General features: G+C 42.1%; 1 protein-coding gene across 1 annotated transcript; it reads left to right on the top strand.

Moving 5' to 3' along the window:
* The first annotated feature begins 10438 nt into the window (after nucleotides 1-10438).
* LOC121718594 (L-amino-acid oxidase-like) lies at nucleotides 10439-21256 on the top strand. Its single transcript, XM_042103650.1, has 9 exons — nucleotides 10439-10455; nucleotides 10566-10746; nucleotides 11547-11619; nucleotides 16362-16552; nucleotides 17628-17740; nucleotides 17862-18066; nucleotides 18182-18250; nucleotides 18630-18766; nucleotides 20123-21256. The coding sequence occupies exons 3-9, from the start codon at nucleotides 11571-11573 to the stop codon at nucleotides 20916-20918; spliced, it is 1560 nt and encodes a 519-aa protein (XP_041959584.1). The 5' UTR covers nucleotides 10439-10455; nucleotides 10566-10746; nucleotides 11547-11570; the 3' UTR covers nucleotides 20919-21256.
* Nucleotides 21257-21606: the final 350 nt, after the last annotated feature.

Genomic DNA, 21606 nt, shown 5'->3' with positions numbered 1-21606 from the left:
TCTAAGTCAATTCTAAAAACAGTATCCACATAGTGGTGATTAATCAATCAGAGGCACTTGCAATGACTGAGGCAGGGACTGAGTCTAACAGTGCAACAATGCAGAAATAAAGTAAAGTAAAGTCTATATATCTATATATTTAACTATTTATTTTAAGAAAGGTATAAGTGTGGCCACAGTTCGGCTGTGGCATGGAGGGAGGGGTTATGCATATGTGCTAATGTGCTAATATAGCACGCAAATAGTGAGGCAGAAGACAGTGGTAAAAGTGGCTAGTGGACAGACAGTATCCAAACATGGAGGGGGTGAAGAGGCAGACAGACTATGCAGAGAAGTCTATCTCTCCTCTTCCCTTAAGTGAAGCATTGAACAGTTCAATGGCCCTGGGGACAAATTACTTTCTCAGTCTGTCTGTTGTGCAAGGCAGTGAGCGAAGTCTCCAGCTGATCAGGCTCCTCTGCTTAACAATAGTGCTGTGGAGTGGGTGACACTCATTGTCCAAGATGTTGATCAGTTTGTTCAGGGTCCTTTTGTCAGATAATGAAGTGATGCACTCCAGTTCAGCTCCCACTACAGAGCCAGCTTTCCTTACCAGCCTGTCAATTCGCCCCGCATCCTTCTTCTTTGTGCTTTCTCCCCAACATACTACTGCATAGAAGAGGACGCTGGCAACAACAGACTGGTAGAACATCCTGAGGAGCTTGCTGCACACATTGAAGGACCGCAGCCTCCTCAGGAAGTACAGCCTGCTCTGCCCTTTCTTGTAGAGTGCATCAGTGTTGGCTGACCAGTCCAGTTTATTGTCCAGGTGGAGACCCAGATACTTGTAGGTGCTAACCACCTCCACATTGACCCCATCAATGTGGACTGGTAGCAGAGTGGGCTTAGACCTGCGGAAATCCACCACCATCTCCTTGGTCTTTGAAGTCTTGGGTTGAAGATTGAAAATTTCCGGTTTCTGAACTGGTTGCAGTTCTTGTTCTGGTTCCACGTGAGGGCGCTCATGAATAAGTGCAGAATGAATGGAGGTCTATGGAGCTGTACCCCTCAAAATCCACTTTTCTCAGGATATATTTTTTTGTCTAGAAATTTGAATGTTGCATTCGAAAGAGAGGGCAAAGAAAATACAAACCGCTGAGTATTACAGTGGGCAGTGCTTCGAATTGGCCAGCTTCACTCGCGGTCCGCGCGTGGGATCACGCGGTAGGTATCACGCGACTTTAATTTGTATTTTTCCAGTGAGACGCTGCAACAACCCAAACAACCGGTAGATGGCTCAAGTGAGCAGGGTGTCTCGTAAAAAGAAATGGAGCCTGGAAAACCCTACACAGACTTCACTACAGACTTTAGCAGACTGGTTTAGAAATAATGTAATAGCCAGAAATATGCCTGCCCTAATAAAGAAATATTTGGTTAACTGCGAGTGAATCCCGTTTGCAGCCGTAGAGACGCAGGACAAATGAAACATTCTGGTTTTCTCCGAGTGCAACGATGATAGACAGACATCATTTGGACAAAATATAGAGTATTAACCTCCGTTGCTCAGCCAAATGCCTTCCTGTTACGTCCTGTTATCACGGAGTTAGGCCTACAGGCGATAAACGATTTTTGATGGTCACAAGTTTACTTCATTAGGGACTGTTCGTTATTTATTTAAGGGGCTACCGGAGGAGTTTGGGGAGCATTAGTCCAAAAAGACGTGACCCTCCCTCGCCAGCAATACATTTTTCTATGACCCTCCAAAGTGATTATGAAAAAATCACTGTCAACTTTTTCCGGGTTTATCGCCTACTGTATTTTAACGTTTTCACATATTTGGCCATAAGCCGTTTATCATAGGCTATCACGAAACCAAACTACAAAGGCGAACACTTTAACAGGGGGAATTAATTGGGCATGAATCATGCTGAACGCTATTTCGCTACCTTAGAATAATAAGGTTCTATCTGCGTTTTGAGTAGGTACAACCGGGACGATTGAAACGGGGACGAATGAAACATTCGTTTTCTCCGAGTGCAACGATGATAGACAGTCATCATTTGGACATAACATGGAGCATATTAACCTCCGTTGCTCAGCCAAATGCCTTCCTGTTACGTCCTGGTATCACGGAGTTACGAGCGATAAACGATTTTTGATGGTCACAAGTTTACTTCATTAGCGGTTTATTTTTTTGGATTATTAAAGAGTGTTTTTCATTTAAAGGTTTGACTTCGTGCTTATTCAGAAGAGCATTTAGTGCTCTCCCCAATCCCAGACGTTCACATTGCATGTTTGTTTGTAATGGATGCAACCGCGAGATAGGCTATGCGTTTGACAATAAGTTGTTAACAGAACCAAGACATATAGCCCAGCAGCAATCTAGGGACTGATCGTTATTTATTGAAGGGGCCACCGGAGGAATTTTGAGTGCTTCAGTTGGAAGTTGCATGACCCTCTCTTGCCTGCTAGAAATTGTTCAATGACCCTCCGACAGAATTGTTAAAAAAAGACATGACCCTCCCCTGCCAATTGTCTTCCGCCCGCGCCACAACCACACACTTTGTGATAACATTCTTAAATCAATCTTTCCCGTGAGCTTGCATGCTACCAGTCCTTCCTTTTCAAATGTGTTGCGCCTGTTTGCACAATTTCACAAATAATCATATGTGATTAATAGTATGACAAATAATCCCTGTGCACGGGGACCGAAACAATGCATGCCAACTTTTTCCGTGTTTATCACGTATTTGAACTTTCCCCGCTGTCTTGCCGTTTTAATGTTTTCCCGTAGAATATCCTATATTTTAATACTCTCATAACAGCCCTGCCATCGGGCCTGTCTCTGTGTTGCCCTGTTGCTACCCATTGCCCTTCCAACGAAACAGATGTCTTCAAATCCTCGTTTTCCTTGCTTGAAGGCGAACTTAGAGTGATGTTAACCTATTTAAGTTTAACGGCGCGATTGCCGTGAGAGCACGATTCATTGGCGCTTGCATGTTCGGCCTTATGTCTACGTGCGCACCTGAGGGCACAATGGAGAAGTTTGCCTCGAACGTCGACTACTAGGCTGCAGCCTTCCATGCCGCGGTCCATCCCTCCAATGAGCGTCGTCAAACAGTAAACGTCATTGACAGCGCCACAGTTTGTCTGAAAGAGCGACAAGATACTTGAGGTTGGACGCTGTAAAAGCCGGCGTCTTTGGAGCTAACAGTGCTAAAATCAAGGATTTGACAATAAAAGAGTTACACATGTACACCGATGTTTGGTATTAATGTATCTTACAACCTATTAGCCTACTAGATCAATGGAAATGGGCCTGTGTTGCGCTGTATCAATGTTACGTTATATCCTCAGAAACAGACGATAAAAAAAACGTAATTTCATGGATGTTTATGTATCTGATTGGTGGGCAGTTGTTTATTCGATGCTAATTGGATGTGATAATGATGTTGTATCTTTCTTGTCACTCAATCTGTGAAATTGTCACTCTGAGGTAAATTGCAGGAACGGAACACCCAGATCAATGCAGTGATTAATTTGACCATCATTCAAAAAGGTAATTGACTTGTCAATGTAGCCTGAACAAGTGCAGACGTTACCTGTATGTTACTTACCTATGTGTTGATATTGTGTGGCCCATGGGTTCATCTTTGATCAATATTAAGGCTAAATAAATAACTGTGGAACTGGGATTGGCGAAGAAACTTGATTGTTTGTCTATTCCTAATGGAAATTCTTCTTTGAAATGCAGCACAAGCTAGTGGACAATGGCTAGACTAGGTTATGAAGTAATGGTCTACATTATGTAATGCTGTGTAAGTGTTTATGTGCACAGCAAGACACTTATTAGCTATTCTTCAAATTTCTTAAAGATATTACACTAAGCACTTTCACTCACAGAAAAAAGATCAGATGGTCCAAAATGAACAAACTTTATTGGAGATACAGTAAGCAGTGTTGGGCAAGTTACTTCAAAAGCGTAATGCATTATTTATTACTTGTTACTGTCATCTCAAAGTAATTTGTTACATTACAATATTACTGTCCTTGAATTGTAAGGCATTACACTACATTTACATTACTTTCACCAAAATAACAGGAAATATGGATTTGGTGTTCTCAATAGATCTTCATGTGTTCAATGCAGCTCATTACACGGCAGGCGGTGATGTGGTATGGCATAATGACTGAGCTAGGCTTAAAAGAACACTATAATGGTTGCAGTTATGGCTCATGGGACAATGTAGGCCCCAAATGCCAAAGGTCACTCACAACTTAATATAGTAAAATATAGCCATAGTGAAATTGTATGTTGACTTTAAATGGTTCTCATCATTGCTGGTTGCCTTTCCTTCCACTTACAGTGGTGTAGACTTAATGCAAATAGTTTGAGAATAATGGCTACGATCTTTGTCTGTAAAAGCAACATTTTAGTTATTCTCACTGCTTGAAATGAGAAGTATAGCCTAACCATGTTACAGTAGATCTGTTGCATGAATGGCAGAGATAACTCAAATTCCCTTTCTACAGTCATCTAAACATATCAAACATATATAACTAACATATCAAAAAGGCAGAGGTGTCTTTGTAAATTTACATTTCTTACCCTAGTGAGGATTCAAGGATGTTTACAGTCACTTACATGCTTAGAAATACAATAACTTATGTTTATGGGTTGTTATCAGATGTTATCTTTCCCAAACTGATGTATGTGTAATGGCGTGGGCTTGTTCACACCATCACACACAATATCAACACATAGGTAAGTAACATACAGGTAACGTCTGCACTTGTTCAGGCTACATTGACAAGTCAATTACCTTTTGAATGATGGTCAAATTAATCACTGCATTGATCTGGGTGTTCCGTTCCTGCAATTTACCTCAGAGTGACAATTTCACAGATTGAGTGACAAGAAAGATACGACATCATTATCACATCCAATTAGCATCGAATAAACAACTGCCCACTAATCAGATACATAAACATCCATGAAATTACGTTTTATTTATCGTCTGTTTCTGAGGATATAACGTAACATTGATACAGCGCAACACAGGCCCATTTCCATTGATCTAGTAGGCTAATAGGTTGTAAGATACATTAATACCAAACATCGGTGTACATGTGTAACTCTTTTATTGTCAAATCCTTGATTTTAGCACTGTTAGCTCCAAAGACGCCGGCTTTTACAGCGTCCAACCTCAAGTATCTTGTCGCTCTTTCAGACAAACTGTGGCGCTGTCAATGACGTTTACTGTTTGACGACGCTCATTGGAGGGATGGACCGCGGCATGGAAGGCTGCAGCCTAGTAGTCGACGTTCGAGGCAAACTTCTCCATTGTGCGCACCTGAGGCTACTCAGCTGCAAGAGAAATAATTTCCCCTCTTTGTATGTTCACTGCAAGTTGGCCTACCATAACTTACCAACTCTGCACTGTAGACTGGCTATTTATATTTTTCTGTGAAATAAGCAAATGTATTTGTTCAACTTTATGAAGCAGAATTACGCATAGGGTACTTGGAACATAATACATTTGACAAAGGACAGATGAATGTTGCTAGTGACAAAATATTAACTTTCAGTGTTTTACGATGTCTTTGTCATGGGGAAGTGTTTTTCCCCATGCATTTATTCTAGGTTACTGTCAGTGACTGCCGTGAGAGAAGCGGGTTCTGTGTTTCGTTCATGTCAGTGACTGACGCGAGAGAAGCGGGGTCTGTGTTGTGTTGTGTTGCGTTGCGTTAATTTATTTTCATTGGGCATACCGTGCCGTGCCGTCCACAGCTCTTCAGTTCTGACAAAGCCAAAATTACTCCTTTTGAAACAATGAGTGCAGGAAGGGGGGTGGGTGTCCCAAGCAGCTTTCAGCCATAAGGCTACTTTGAGAACATTTCAATTCACCCGACACTAATATTCAAAATGTTGAAAACTATTTCGGCATAGCCTATAAAGCAGTTTAATTAAATGGAATGTTAGTTGTAAACAAACGAGCTACTTGGTGAGGCTTGGCCTCACAGATGCGCTCGTGCCTTAGATGGCAGGAAAAATCTTCACGATAGGCCTATTAACTAACCACCCGATTCACGTTGGCTGGGGGGAAGGGGGGCCATCAGACAATTGTGCCCAGTTAATCCGGCCCTTCCCCCAAAAAATCACACCTTCCCACCTCTGACAGCTTAAAAGAAGTCAAGAGGACTCCTTACTCACAGACCTATTCACAAACCTGCGGTTTTGAAATCCTATGCAGCTACAGGAGCTTCCAATCGCGAGGAAGCAATTTTGCATTGTAGGCATAACTAACATGCAATAACGCCGCCAACAACAACCAAAACTAGGCTAGTCATTGTCAACATGTAAATTAAATGTAACATTATTGTGAATCAAATTAAAATGTTCTCTTTTGCAAACGTAGGCATAGTAACAGAATAATTTAATAATGTTACAAGATACTACATCAATCCGTATGTTTCATTGGGCTACTAGGCTATTTGTTTTGCCTTGATTCATTTAGGCTAGGCCTTTTTATTCAGGGGCCATATTCACAAAGAATTTTAAGGCTAAAAGTAGCTCCTAACTGGCGAATTTAGGAGCAACTCCTAAAAATAATGGGCGTGTCACTCCTAACTTTAGGACTCCTAATTTTTTCACAAAAAGTAATTCACGAAGCATTTTAGACCTAAAAGTAGCACCTAATTCTGGGACAGCTTAAGTCGAGAGGACTCCTAACTCACTAAGACCTATTCATAAACAGCTTTTTTGTGGCATTTTACGTTGCGATGTTTTGAAATAGCCTATGCGCAACAGGAGCTTCCAATTGCGAGGGAACAATTTTGCATTCATAAAGGGATGCAATAACGCCACCAACAACAACACAAACTACTCATTGTTAACATGGAAATGAAATGTAACGTTTCATTGTGAATCAAATTAAAATGTTCTCCTCTTTGCAAACGTAGCCTAGGGATATGGTGACAGATTAATTTAATAAATGTTGCAAAGGTAGGCTACTGCATCAATCCATAGGCCTATGTTTCATTAGGCTACTAAGCTATTTGTTTTGCCTTACTCTTTATTCATTTAGGCTAGGCCTTTTTATTCAGTTATTAATCATCTTCCGTCCTTCACACTACTTGTGTAGCGCACGCATTCTCCGACCTGTCACCTGTCAGTCATCATCGGAAGGGAGGTGTTTGGAATTCCCGCGTTACAATCGTCAGCCAATCAAGGTGGTCACTTCAGTCAAGCTCGTGCATGAGTAATGACGTCATCCATAGCCACGAAGACTCACTCCTAGTTTAGGAGTTGTCTGAAAGGCTTTGTGAATAACTTTTAAGAGAAAACTCCAATCTAAAATCTTTAAGTGCGATTTAGGAGTAGCCTACTCCTAGTAGTAAGATAAAAGCCTTTGTGAATAGCCTACGGCCCCAGTTATTCATAATCTTCCGTCCTTGTTTAGCGCACGCATTCTGAGACCTGTCACTCATCATTGTAAGGGAGGTGTTTGGAATCATGCCCGCGTTACAATAATCAGCCAATCAAGGTGGTCACACTTGCCCATTTACCCAAATTAATGGTCGAATATTACTGATGATCATTGTTATTTAAGAACATGCAGTGTGCGTAGGGTACCAAAAACATCTTGCTCGTACAAAAGCATCATAACGCACATTCTGGCAGGTCTGTTATTTACTGTAGGCTGCGCAAACCACATGCCTTTATTTTGGGCAAGCCTGCATTCATTCAACCTTTATTTATTCTTGGAGGGTCATTGAGGGAAGCCCTCATTTTCAATGAAGCCGAAATTACAGAAGCGAAGCAAAGCGCTCCGCAAGACAACATTCGAGGCCTTCTGTTGAAGAATTTTATATAAATTTTATTTAAAATAATTCAGTGGAAATGCATGGATTCCAGTTTCTTCCAGTAGCAGCAACTGGAATCCATGCATTTCCACTGAATTATTTTTGGAATCTGATCCCTTATCATAGCTGTTCATTCTTACTCGTTGCTCGACTTATCGTGACTAAATTCAAGATGGCTGCAAACGCTAAACTTCGTGAAGATACTGTCTGTATAAATCGTCTTGTAAGTAAACTACCAGTGCTTTTTCAAAGTTCTCAATGTCTCGTTTTAAATGTCAGGGCCCTAGGAAGTCTACCAATGAAGTGTGGAGATACATTGAGCCTCGTAAATGGGTGTAAAACAGTGATTTATTTGCATGGCTAGCCCGATGCCGAAGCACCACTATTGAAAAAGATGTTGGTAGCATCGGCTAACTAGCGCCAGATTTTGGAGTGCAGGGGACAAGCCGAGATGGGCTATGAGACATACGTTCACACTCGGTATCATGTTTCGATACACTTTAGGTCAATATCACACCGGAATTCTCCTTTAATAGGGAGTGAACCGGCTCTCCGTAAATGGGCTCTGAGAAAACATTAATATGCGTTAGTCATAGGTTGTAGTAAGCTAATGTTTAACTAAGTTAAGGTAGCGGTGTGCTTCTAACTTAGCCACAAAAGGTTGATACATCGTGCACATAAATCATGATGGGAAAGAAAAAACATTTTAATATGATAAACCAATGGTTTGGTTTGTTCTGACAAGCAGCGTGTCATTTCGACTGCGGTGGCTGAGTTGAGGGGAGGGGCTATGTCGTCATAAAATTGCCGGCTCTACACGCCAAAAGTTAACCGGCGGTTTCAAAAATATCCCACTTCGGAACCTTGTTACAAAAACTATCGGTTACAGCCTCCTAAAATGCCGGTGACATGTACACACAAAGGCCTATCTGATAAAATGAATTCACCGGTTTAAAAGGCTATCATCTGGATAATTAAACAACTGTTTAATTTTATTGTATAGATAGGCTTTGTCCCCTCTGACTACAATAGGCTAATGGTTTGAATGTGCAGTCCCACGCGTTTAGTATCCTAGTTCAACACTTGTAACAATTATATTAGGCCTGTCAATCGATTAAAAAAAATAATCTAATTAAATACATACTCTGTGATTAATTAATCTATATTAATCGCATATATATTTTTTGCTGTGAAAGTATTTTAAATATTTAAATTCAAATTAATCATTGAATAATCAGCATTAGTGACATTAAAGTTCAAAAACTCTTTTATTATTATTTTCACTGTTCAAATAATGGCCATAATAATCTATGATATGACCTAATACACAATACACAATGAAAATAAATTAACACTCCTCTCAATGTCAACACTGATTTCTTTGCACCGATGTGCGACTATAGAGTTGATGAACTCCGGTGATATGCAAATTCCTTGCTGCAGACATTGCAGAGGACTTTATTTTCAACACTTTATTTTTATCAACACCATCAGGCCGTTTTTTAAAAGTAAATGTTCCAATCAATGATCCAGGCAGCACGTTTTCTTCTCTCTCCTTCATTTTACAGTCTAATTTTTACTGACTAGAACGGCTCGGGGTCAAAGATCATACGGAATCGATTAATCTGCACTCATTTTTTTAATCAGTTATTTTTTTCAAATTAATTAATCAAAATTAATCAGTTATTTTGACAGCCCTAAAATATATGTAAAAAAATATTTGTAATTGTGATAATGATTTGCACAAGTAGGCTAGCTCAATTGTCAATATTACAAATAAGTCTTCAAATCTATTTTCCAAGTAGCCTACAGACTAAAAGGTATAGGCTATCTAACAATTACAAATATATTAGGCTACAGTTAAATCATTGTTCACCATAGGCTGTCCTACATAATGTTGTCATACCTACAAACCTTGTCCACTGTCCTATAAACCTTTTCTGCAGGTAGGCCTACAAAGATTTTTGCGCCACCCTGCGATCAGTCATGACCTACTGGTTAGGGCTTCGGGCTTGTAACCGGAGGGTTGCCAGTTCGATCCCCGACCAGTAGAAATGGCTGAAGAGCCCTTGAGCAAGGCATCTGACCCCTCACTGCTCCCCGAGTGCCGCTGTAGCAAGGCAGCTCACTGCTCCGGGTTAGTGTGTGCTTCACCTCACTGTGTGTTCACTGTGTGCTCTGTGTGTTCACTAATTCATGGATGGGGTAAATGCAGAGACCGAATTCCTTGTATACGCAAGTATACTTGGCCGAGAAACCTGATTTACTTTTTTTTTTTACATTGTAGGCCTACCTATTGTGTGTATCATGTCATGTAGCCTAACTGAATATGATTTGCAACTGCCGAAATTATTTACGTATTGTGTGTGAAACGATACAACCCATTTTGAGACTGAATTGTTACCATATTGATAACCTTTTAAAACGGAGTATTAATGCAGAACCTCAAAGGTTTTAATAGTCAGTGCACAAACGTTTAGGGAAGCCAATTTGTTCTCCTGAATGCTCCAACACACAGCAAAACAGATTTGGTGAACCACAAAAAGTAAAGTAAACGGTTAACTTTAACCTTTCATGATGGATAACGGCAGCAAAAAACAAAATGAAGAGGTTTGTTGATGACAGATATACCATTAGACTATGAAAAAAATAAGAAAAGAAAAGAGAAAGAGGGCCTTTTTAATAATGGTCTTAATCCACTTTCTCTCCTGTCAGTATAGGCTATGTTTGCTATCATCATCAAATCCACCACTCCTTCCGGATTTACTTTAAACACTAAAGGATTTCTTTGAAACCATGTGATGCCCTGCTCTATGGAGATGTATAAAACAGCTCCCCCCATCTATTCGGGAGTCGGAAGAGGTAGAGGACAGAAGGACGCAATACATCAGCATACCAGAGGTAAGGAACTCACACATTTAGGAATTTTGCATGTAATGTGGAGCCCTGATGAAATTGTTGTTATGTAGGGATAATGGATGACACAGCTTATGAGTATTAAGTCAATGATTTTTTTATAAAGTTTGCATTGTTGATATTTTTTACATTTTGTTAATATCATTGTTATTACAGTGCATGGCAATTTCTGACTACTGTGTGATTGCTATATATAGGACAGCAAGCTGAAAGGTTGTAGCTCAAATACATCTCATTGTCGGATTTGGTGCCACCTGTGAGACATCCTTTGGCTTTGTGTTAAGCTTATGTTGTGGGGGAGATTAATGAAAGGTTTCTCATTATTACGACTGCACAAATGTCCCAGGCTTTTCCTTATAAGAGGGACTTTTCCGATGCTACTCACTACCCTTAGGAACTGAGTATTATTTTTATTCAATAATATTGTGAAGACCAGCTGTATATGCCACTGATCCACAAGTTTGCACATGTGTTTTACCTCTAATATTTGTGTCTCTGTACCATTTTTTATGTGGATAATAATAAATGGTTAAAGTGTGCGTGTGTGTGTGCGTGTGTGTGTGTGTGTATGTGATATTCAAATATTCAAATGCACGTACAATTGATATGTGTGCATAAACATCTATATTTTGTTGGCCCATGAAAGAGGAATGGGTTGGAGGGAAATGTTTAATTGGGTGTACCGTCTCTATGATGCGTTGAGCAAGTCTTCTTCACCAATGAGGAAATTGGCATTGCAATGTGTCTCTCTCCCTCTCTCTTTTCTCTATCTCTCTTCTCTCTAGCTCTCCTATTTAGTGTTTGTGCCCATGGCCTCTCCGTTCTCTACCATGGCTCTATGCCAGAGCGTCAGGAAGAGTAAGTACTTTGTTAAGTGTTAATAGTGTAATTTGTTAAGTAGCCTCAGAGATGTACGCCTCTGTTGCTGACATAGGATATTACAGAATTCTGAAACAGACCTAGATTAATGCGCTAATGGCTCCATAGAGTAAGTATTGCAGAATAGAAAGGGTCTTACTGTCATTCCATACATATCAGTTCATCTTCAATTCACATTATAATACTCTGTGACTATCATTGCCGTAAGCAGGGTTTTAGGAATACCGAGGTCCAAAATGTAACTTGTTGTGCCTCCAGTAATAATGATAAATTGGATAGCCCTGACTTTTAATTTTTTAATAATGGTCTTAATCCACTTTCTCTCCTGTCAGTATAGGCTATGTTTGCTATCATCATCAAATCCACCACTCCTTCCGGATTTACTTTAAACACTAAAGGATTTCTTTGAAACCGTGTGATGCCCTGCTCTATGGAGATATATAAAACAGCTCCCCCCATATATTCGGGAGGCGGAAGAGGCAGAGGACAGAAGGACGCAATAGGGATAAATTGGACAGCCCTAACTTTTAATTTTATACAGGGTATGATGTCATAACGCTATGTCTCAGAAAATATTTTAGTACATATTTTTAAAAATACAAAACACTGAAGTGTTTTGATACAAAATATCAAGGCATTTCCATCATCCCAATCAAATACAAATTACAAAATTATATTTTGTATTTTATATTCTTATTTTAAATACATGTATCAGAAATATTGCCCATCCGAGGGGAGGCACACATGGAATGGGATATTGGTTTTCTGCCCTATAGTCCAGTGGTTTGGAGAATCTGATTCTGGTTACATTTTTTTTTATTATTATTCATCACCCATCTACGTTTTGTTTGTCTAATCTGACAAATTATGATTAAATGGATTAAGCCTCCAAGGTGGAATAGTATTAATGGTTACACTTTACTTGAAGGTATCTACATAAAAGTGACATGACACTGTCATGAACATGTCATAAACATTATAAACAAGTCATAAACGTTTATGACATGCTGTAACGCGTCTGTCTCTCGTTTCTGTCAAGTGTTATTCAGTTTTTGTCATGAGGTTAGGGTTAGTGTTAGGGTTATGACAGTGTCATGTCACTTTATGACAGTGTCATGTCAGTCTAAGATCCCTAAACTAAAGTATTACCGTATTAATTATGTATATTTGAGTGGCGGCTAATCCAAGATGGCGGCGCGTACACACGCAGCGACCTCTCTCTGTCCCAACCGTACGGTGTTTTGTTCGTTTAAAAAGTGTTTGTCCGAAAGTCTTACGTGTTCGTCTCGTCTTACTACGTCGTACTACAAGTACAGCAGGCAGTTTTTAAATTGACATCTGCAAAAGCAAGTTTTGCAGCGTTCTGGACTTTGCAACAGAGACGCTAAAGGAACTCGGACTACTCCGGCCTGCAACAACACCGGACTCGCCTGCTACTCCTCCCCCGGAAAGAAAGCGTCGGAAGCGGTGTGCGAGGAAGCAGAAGAGGGGCAAGCGCGGAGGCGTCCGGGCCAGGCTAGCGGCCAGCCCAACTCGCCCAGCCATACCATCCATTCTCCTGGCAAATGTACGATCACTGGACAACAAAATGGATCACATACGACTGCTGAGATCAACGAACCGGACAGTAAGTAACTGCTGTGTGCTCGTCTTCACTGAGACTTGGTTAAATGACAACATTCCGGACTCTGCTGTACAACTGGAGCAGCTAGCATGCTATCGAGCAGACAGGGCCATTGTAAAGGGAGGTAAATCACGAGGAGGAGGAATCTGTGTTTACATCCGTGACGAATGGTGCCGGGACACTGTAGTAGTATGCAAACACTGCTCACCACTGGCAGAGTTTATGATCATGAAGTGCCGTCCTTTTTACCTGCCAAGGGAAATTACTGCGATTCTGCTAGTCGCAGTATACATCCCGCCTACCAACAACAACAGCGATAAGAACGCGGCTCTTAGTGAACTGTACCAGGCTGTCAGTGAACAACAGACGGCACACCCAGACGGTTTCACCATCTTCACTGGAGATTTTAACCATGCTGATCTCAAAACTGTACTTCCAAAGCTACACCAGCATGTTGATTTTCCAACAAGAGGAGATAACATCCTGGACCTGGTCTACACTACACACAAAGGAGCATACAAAGCCACCCCCCTCCCCCACATTGGACTTTCAGACCATATCACTGTTATGCTAATGCCCGCATACAGACAAAGGGTAAAAGCGAACAAACCGGTTCGTAAGCAGGTAAAAGTGTGGCCTGGGGGAGCCTCCGATGCTCTTCAAGACTGCTTTGACACAACACACTGGGAAATGTTTAAGCAGGCAGCCACTTACAACAACCGGACAGACATAGAGGAGTATACAGACACTGTAACCTCTTACATCACCAAGTGCATCGATGATGTGACCCACACAAAAGACATCATCACTCGGGCTAACTGGAAGCCATGGCTGACAGGGGATGTCCTCAGGCTGCTGAGGGCCAGAGACAAAGCCTACAGAGCTGGGGATGAAGCTGGCATGAAAACAGCGAGAGCCAACCTGTCCCGTGGCATCAAGGAAGCAAAAAAGGAATACACTCACAAGATAACCACCCACTTCAAAGACAGCAGGAACGCACAAAGCCTATGGCAGGGCATTCAGGCCCTCACGGACTACAAGCCCGCGCCACAGAGCTGTGAGAGCAACATCCCTCTGCTCAACAACCTGAACCGCTTCTTTGCTCGCTTTGAAGCACAAAACAGCACCTGCCCACAGAAGACCCATCCCCCTCTACATGAGCAGCCCCTGTGCCTCTCTGCCGACAGCGTGAAGAGGACACTTGCTGCTATCAACACCCGTAAGGCAACAGGTCCAGACAACATCCCAGGTCGTGCGCTGAAGGACTGCGCAGGGGAGCTTAAGGATGTCTTCACAGACATCTTTAACACTTCCCTGAAGCAAGCCATCGTCCCATCATGTTTCAAAGCTGCCACCATCATACCTGTGCCGAAGAAAACTGCTCCATCCTGCTTCAATGACTACTGCCCTGTGGCACTGACACCCATCATCATGAAGTGCTTTGAGCGGCTTGTCATGTCACATATCAAAGCCATTCTCCCCCCCCCACCCTGGACCCCTTCCAGTTTGCATACCGAGCCAAACGGTCTACAGAGGATGCAATCTGCTCTGCCCTCCACCCAGCCCTCACCCACCTGGAAAAAAGAGACTCATATGTGAGATTGCTGTTTATAGACTTCAGTTCTGCATTCAACACCATAATACCACAACAACTCATCTGCAAACTTGACAAACTGGGACTCAGTACCTACCTCTGCAACTGGCTACTGGACTTCCTCTGTCAGAGGCCCCAAGTAGTACGTGTTGGCAACAATACCTCAAGCAGCATCACACTGAGCACAGGGGCCCCCCAAGGCTGCGTGCTCAGTCCGCTGCTCTTCACCCTGCTGACGCATGACTGCACTGCAACCTACAGCAACAATCACATAGTGAAATTTGCTGACGACACAACTCTGGTGGGTCTCATCACCAAGGGCGACGAGACTCAATACAGGTTGGAGGTCGACCATCTGACCACGTGGTGCAGGGACAACAACCTCCTGCTGAACGTCAGCAAGACCAAAGAGATTGTTGTTGACTTCCGGAGAGGTCACACCCAACACCTGCCACTGACCATCGACGGTGCTGTGGTGGAGAGAGCGAGCAGCACCAAATTCCTGGGGGTGCACATCAGTGAAGACCTCTCCTGGACCACCAACACTGCATCACTGGCGAAGAGAGCTCAGCGCCGCCTGTACTTCCTGCGGAAACTCAGGCGAGCAAGTGCTCCACCAGCCATCATGACCACATTCTACCGAGGCACCATTGAGAGCATCCTCTCCAGCTGTATCGCTGTGTGGGGCGGAAGCTGCACTGAATACAACAGGAAAGCCCTGCAGCGCATAGTGAACACAGCTGGAAGGATCATTGGTGCTTCACTCCCCTCCCTGAAGGACATTTACACCACCCACCTCACCCGCAAGGCAACCAAAATTGTGAGTGATGCAAGTCACCCCGCTCACAATCTGTTTGATCTACTGCCCTCTGGGAAGAGGTACAGAAGCCTGCGCTCCCGCACTACCAGACTCACCAACAGCTTCATACACCAAGCTGTAAGGATGCTGAACTCTCTCCCTCCTCTCCCCCCTCCACCCTCAGCTACATAACATCCTGGACATTGGACCCACAATGGCCGCCTGCACTACTCCACTTGCACACTGCACACTTGTACACTTTACAACTTGGTGTTGTTGTCCTGAAAACACAACACTTCTGCTGCTCTTACATAACTTGCACCACTATGCCACTTTCTTTATTACTTAGGTCAAACAGAACTACCCAAGCCTTTTATTGGCCTGACTTTGCACTAGTATTTTATTGACTGTCTATGCACAATTTCAACCAAATTTTGCTGCTCTTATTTTTTCATTATTATATGTGCCCTCTTATTTACTTATTTACTTACTTTTTTGTTTACTTGAATGTTATGTTTGTCTGTGGACTTAAATTGGAAAAATATGTCTTGTCTTCACCGTGGGATAGTGAGAAACGTAATTTCGATCTCTTTGTATGTCTGGAACATGTGAAGAAATTGACAATAAAGCTGACTTTGACTTTGACTTTGACTTTGACTTGACTTTGACTTTGACTTTATGTTTTTCCCAATTTGTGTTTGCAGTCATGTGTTCCGGTCCTGCTTCATGTCCCATCAACCTGGCTGATTTTTTGGAAGATAAGGACCATAACGAGCTGTTTGAGACTATGAAGAAGGGCCTCCCCCCCACAACCACACCTCACCATGTTGCCATCGTTGGAGCCGGCATGGCTGGCCTGACAGCCGCCAAGTTACTTAAAGATGCAAGACATGAGGTATGCTACATGTAACAGACTGATCTGTTTCGTAGAAAGGAAAAACCAAATGTCTTCTTTGTCTTAATTGTGTTAATATAATAATAATAATAATAATAATTATTATTATTATTATTATTATTATTATATAAACAATAATAGTAATAATTCTTCACATAATTTGTATTTTATATGCATCATACTTTGACCCAATCTAACCACAAGTTTGTAAGTAATGCAAAATATAGGGTTGTAACTCTAACTCTGGGGTTGCAACTTACCCTAATCCTAAACTAATGTTGTGTTGTATAAAGGTAACCATATTAGAGGTATTGTAACCCTTCATGCCGTGTTGTGTAAAGGTAACCACATTAGAGGTGTTGTAACTAACCCTTCATGCCGTGTTGTGTAAAGGTAACCACATTAGAGGTATTGTAACCAACCCTTTATGCCGTGTTGTGTAAAGGTAACCGTAGAGGTGTTGTAACTAACCCTTCGTGCCGTGTTGTATAAAGGTAACCACATTAGAGGCGTTGTAACTAACCCTTCGTGCCGTGTTGTGTAAAGGTAACTACATTAGAGGCGTTGTAACTAACCCTTCGTGCCGTGTTGTGTAAAGGTAACCACATTAGAGGCGTTGTAACTAACCCTTCGTGCCGTGTTGTGTAAAGGTAACCACATTAGAGGCGTTGTAACTAACCCTTCGTGCCGTGTTGTGTAAAGGTAACCACATTAGAGGCGTTGTAACTAACCCTTTGTGCCGTGTTGTGTAACCACATTAGAGGCGTTGTAACTAACCCTTCATGCCGTGTTGTGTAAAGGTAACCACATTAGAGGTGTTGTACAGTAACTAACCCTTCGTGCTGTATTGTATGAAGGTAACCACATTAGAGGTGTTGTACAGTAACTAACCCTTCGTGCTGTATTGTATGAAGGTAACCACATTAGAGGTGTTGTACAGTAACTAACCCTTCATGCCGTGTTGTGTAAAGGTAACCACATTAGAGGTGTTGTAACTAACACTTCATGCCGTGTTGTATAAAGGTAACCATATTAGAGGTGTTGTAACTAACCCTTCATGCCGTGTTGTATGAAGGTAACCATATTAGAGGCCAGTGGGAGAGTTGGAGGACGGGTGGAGACCTACAGGAATGATGAAGAGGGCTGGTATGCTGATCTGGGGGCCATGAGGATACCAAACTTTCACCGGTGAGTAGAAATATATATATATATAATAGTAATAGACCTGCTCCTGATTACAGTGAAAATTAGATTTAGTCCGCTGCCTCGGGGGACTTCACAGTCTCAGACTAACTATGCCTCTCAACAGTATCGCCCTCTGGCTTGCTAAGGAACTGAACCTCACACTCAGTGAATTTGTTATGGATGACGACAAAACCTATTACCTGGTGAATGGAGGACCACCACGGAAGACATCTGAGGTAAAAGACGACCCAAACATCCTGAAATACGACCTGTCACCAGAAGAGATGAATAAAACCGCTGATGAACTGCTACAGCAGGCATTACAGACGGTAAGTCTGCATGGGAGAGGTGTGTGCTACTGGCAGACATTAGCAGGTAAAAAAACAATGACTGTAAAACTGTTAAAACATACTGGTGTGAATCCTTTGTGTTCTTTTTCTGTAGGTAAAAGATAAGGTGAGTGCAAATGGCTGGAGAGCTGCAGTGGAAGAATTTGACCACTATTCTGTGAAGGTAAAGATCAATGTCAATATATCAATAATTCATTTCAGATTATGTATATTATAGCCTATTATACCATTAACAATATACATTTTGTCAAGGCACTTAGAGTAACCTAAACAATTGAAAGAGCTCATACAAAGCAGTTGGGGAAAAACCTTCAGCTTCTGACCGATCTGGTCAACAGATCAAGAAAGAGAGAGTGTGGGTGTGGGTTGGAGGAATGAGTGGCTGGATTGGTGGGGACAGAACATATTAGCATATGGTATACACAAGATTCCATGATACATACAAGATGGTTTGTACATGATGCATACAACTGTATCCAAAAAATACATTGATTTCTTCTTTGTCTACCATGACTACATAATATACAATGCTTGTTTAATAGGAGTATTTGAAAGAAGTGGGTGGACTAAGTCCTGGGGCCATTAGGATGATTGGAGACCTGCTCAACGAGCAGAGCCTTATGTACACAGCACTGAGTGAGATGATCTATGACCAGTCCGACATCGCAGATGACATCAAGTAAGGCCTGGCAGTTATTTCAAATGGCTGCTTTCACAGTAGAGTTCAAAGAAACATCTCACAGCATCAGTGGAATGAGAGACCACTACATTTTCATTACTGGAACTGAAGGACTCATAGGTTCAAGGCACTCTACCACGCAATACCAACTTGAACTTAGCCCTGGTCAAAGGACATCATAACATGTAGCATTCAACATGCACTTGTTGATGAGAAAACATTTTACCTAGCTCACCTTTGTTGGTGTGCTTAATAGCCTTCATGTGTCAGAGTTTAGCTGGTACATCTAATTGTTCGGCAAAATGTCTGGTATACCAACATAATTACATTAATATTCATATTCATATAGGCATTACTAGAGACACACGGAATTCATACGGATTCATAGGCATTATTAGAGACACACAGAATGTGTTACACTTTTACTTTTCACTCACACTACATTGCATGCTCACATAACATCATGCAGCTGTTTCCATAACAACCAACACTGCTAGTCTCTAACTTCATAATAGTAGCCCCCCTTACTGTTTCCTAGCAGTGTGTAGATAAATTGTTTTTGTTAATTGTGTGTACACAACAATAGGCTATTGACATAAATAGCATGTTAAATAGTGTATAGTAATGTGTGACCAATAAATTAGGCTACTGGCAAGATGACAGCTAAAGCAGCCAGGCAGCTACAGCACTACACTCTGGGGGCATGAACATGGGGACTCATGAACATGCTCTCAGTGTGTAGCGCTGTACCTACCTGTAAGCTCTAACTGTTGGCTGCAGCAACTCGAGCTAGGTAAAACCGATTGTTTTCGGGGGGTTTTCAACAGTAGTCGTGACCTCGAGAGACGTGATCTATGTGAAAAATTGCCAGATTTCTCCTTTAAACACAAACTTATTTTTACATAACTTAAAGCTGCAGTTAGCAAGTCTGACAGATTGAGGGGACTTAGCCAAAATTTTGAATGTTTACAACTCTCGTGCCCCTCCCCCACTACCACCGAGCACCCTCTCATCGAGTTTTTGCTCATCAGTACGCACCAGACTGCATCATACTGTGATTGATAGTCAGATCTCACACAGCCCTGCTCTGATTGGACCAGAAAAACCGGGAGCTATGGCTTTTTGCAAAACAAATAACAGGCTATAGGTGGAGGTAGAAGTGTGTTTTTTTTCCTAAAACCGGCTGATTTATTATGTTGTTCTGTCGGAGCATAGTGTCGGTTTCAGTGAATATGATCAAAGAAATCTTGCCAACTGCAGCTTTACGTTTGGTTTCACCTCTTCTAATTTATTGTGTGCTTGGCAAGAGTTGAAAAGTAACTACAATTATATACTGTTGGTCCTTTTGTTTTGAAGGTACTATGAAGTGGTAGGTGGGGCGGACCTTCTTCCCAAAGCTTTGGAAGAATATCTTCATGAATCCATTCGCCTGAACTCCAAGGTCAAACGTATCAGTCAATCAGATGATGGAGTCATTGTCTCATATCAGAAAGATCAGCAGTCTACACTCACTGACCTTCAAGCCGATTTTGTCCTTGTCACAACCACAACCAAAGCAGCCCTTTTCATGGACTTCGATCCACCTCTGTCCATCCCAAAGATGGAGGCCCTGAGGACAGTCCACTATGACAGCTCGACTAAAATCATCCTTACCTTCAGCGAGAAGTTCTGGGAGAAGAACGACGGCATCCATGGAGGTAAGAGCATCACAGACCGACCCTCTCGTTACATCTATTACCCCAGCCACAGTTTCCCAAGAAACGACAAGATCGGCGTCCTCCTGGCTTCCTACACCTGGTCTGATGAGTCTCTCCTCTTCCTGGCCGCGAGCGATGAGGACATCAAAGAGTTGGTCCTGAGAGATTTGGCGCAGATCCACGGCGACTACGTAAGGTCTCTCTGCACCGGCGTGGTGGTGAAACGCTGGAGTGCAGATCCTTACAGCATGGGCGCCTTCGCTCTGTTCACGCCGTACCAACACCTGGAGTACGCCGAGGAGCTCTTCCGGAGCGAAGGCAGGGTGCACTTTGCCGGGGAGCACACGACCCTCCCTCACGCCTGGATTGAGTCAGCGATGAAATCGGCAATCAGGGCGGCGAAGAACATCAGCCAAGCGGAGCAGAAAGACAAGTCAGGTGAAGGTGCGAAATGAACAAACATGTCACACTAGATATATTTCCAATGCCCATAGTCCAGAAGGTAACATTTTAGTTCCGTCTTGTCTCGTTAACGAAAACAAATATAGCCTATTTTTCATCACAGTTTCGTTATCAAATATATATCTCGTCTTAGTCATGGAAAAAAAGGTTGTTAGCAAACATATTTTGTCTTATCAGTAACACCTTAGTAACTACATTATCTGTTTTATCTATACACTAGTGCAGTGCCCGTTCAAACATGCTAGTCCTGTAGAAAACCTGTAGACCCATTACATGCCTGCAGGAACGCTTAAAAAAAATATAGGATGATAGGGGAAAACTTCATTCCAGCTAAGCAATCAATAACTAGATGTACCGCATAGCGGTACAAAATATGACCGCCGCTCAGTCCTGTACATCCGTTCCGCGAAAATATATCACACTTCAATTTGTCTCCATATTTTACTCCATCCCCCACTCTTGAAACTTTTGTGTATGCTTGTTTGGCATGCCTGAGTGTGTGTGTGCGGCTGCACAGAAAGTAGCCTACTGGTGCTGAAAAGGTAAATAGATTGTAGAATAGCCAAAGAAGATGTAGCATTGTTATAAAACCTTTAAAATCTCTAAACAATCACAAGTAGGGCAATTCATCACAGTTCATCCATTGCAACTGGATTGATGAAAGGTCACTTACACCTGTAG

Source organism: Alosa sapidissima, chromosome 9 (genome assembly GCF_018492685.1).
Source record: "Alosa sapidissima isolate fAloSap1 chromosome 9, fAloSap1.pri, whole genome shotgun sequence".
NCBI classification, from domain to species: domain Eukaryota; kingdom Metazoa; phylum Chordata; class Actinopteri; order Clupeiformes; family Clupeidae; genus Alosa; species Alosa sapidissima.
Note: the sequence above shows the minus strand (reverse complement) of the source record. Positions and strands in the feature narration are given on the sequence as shown.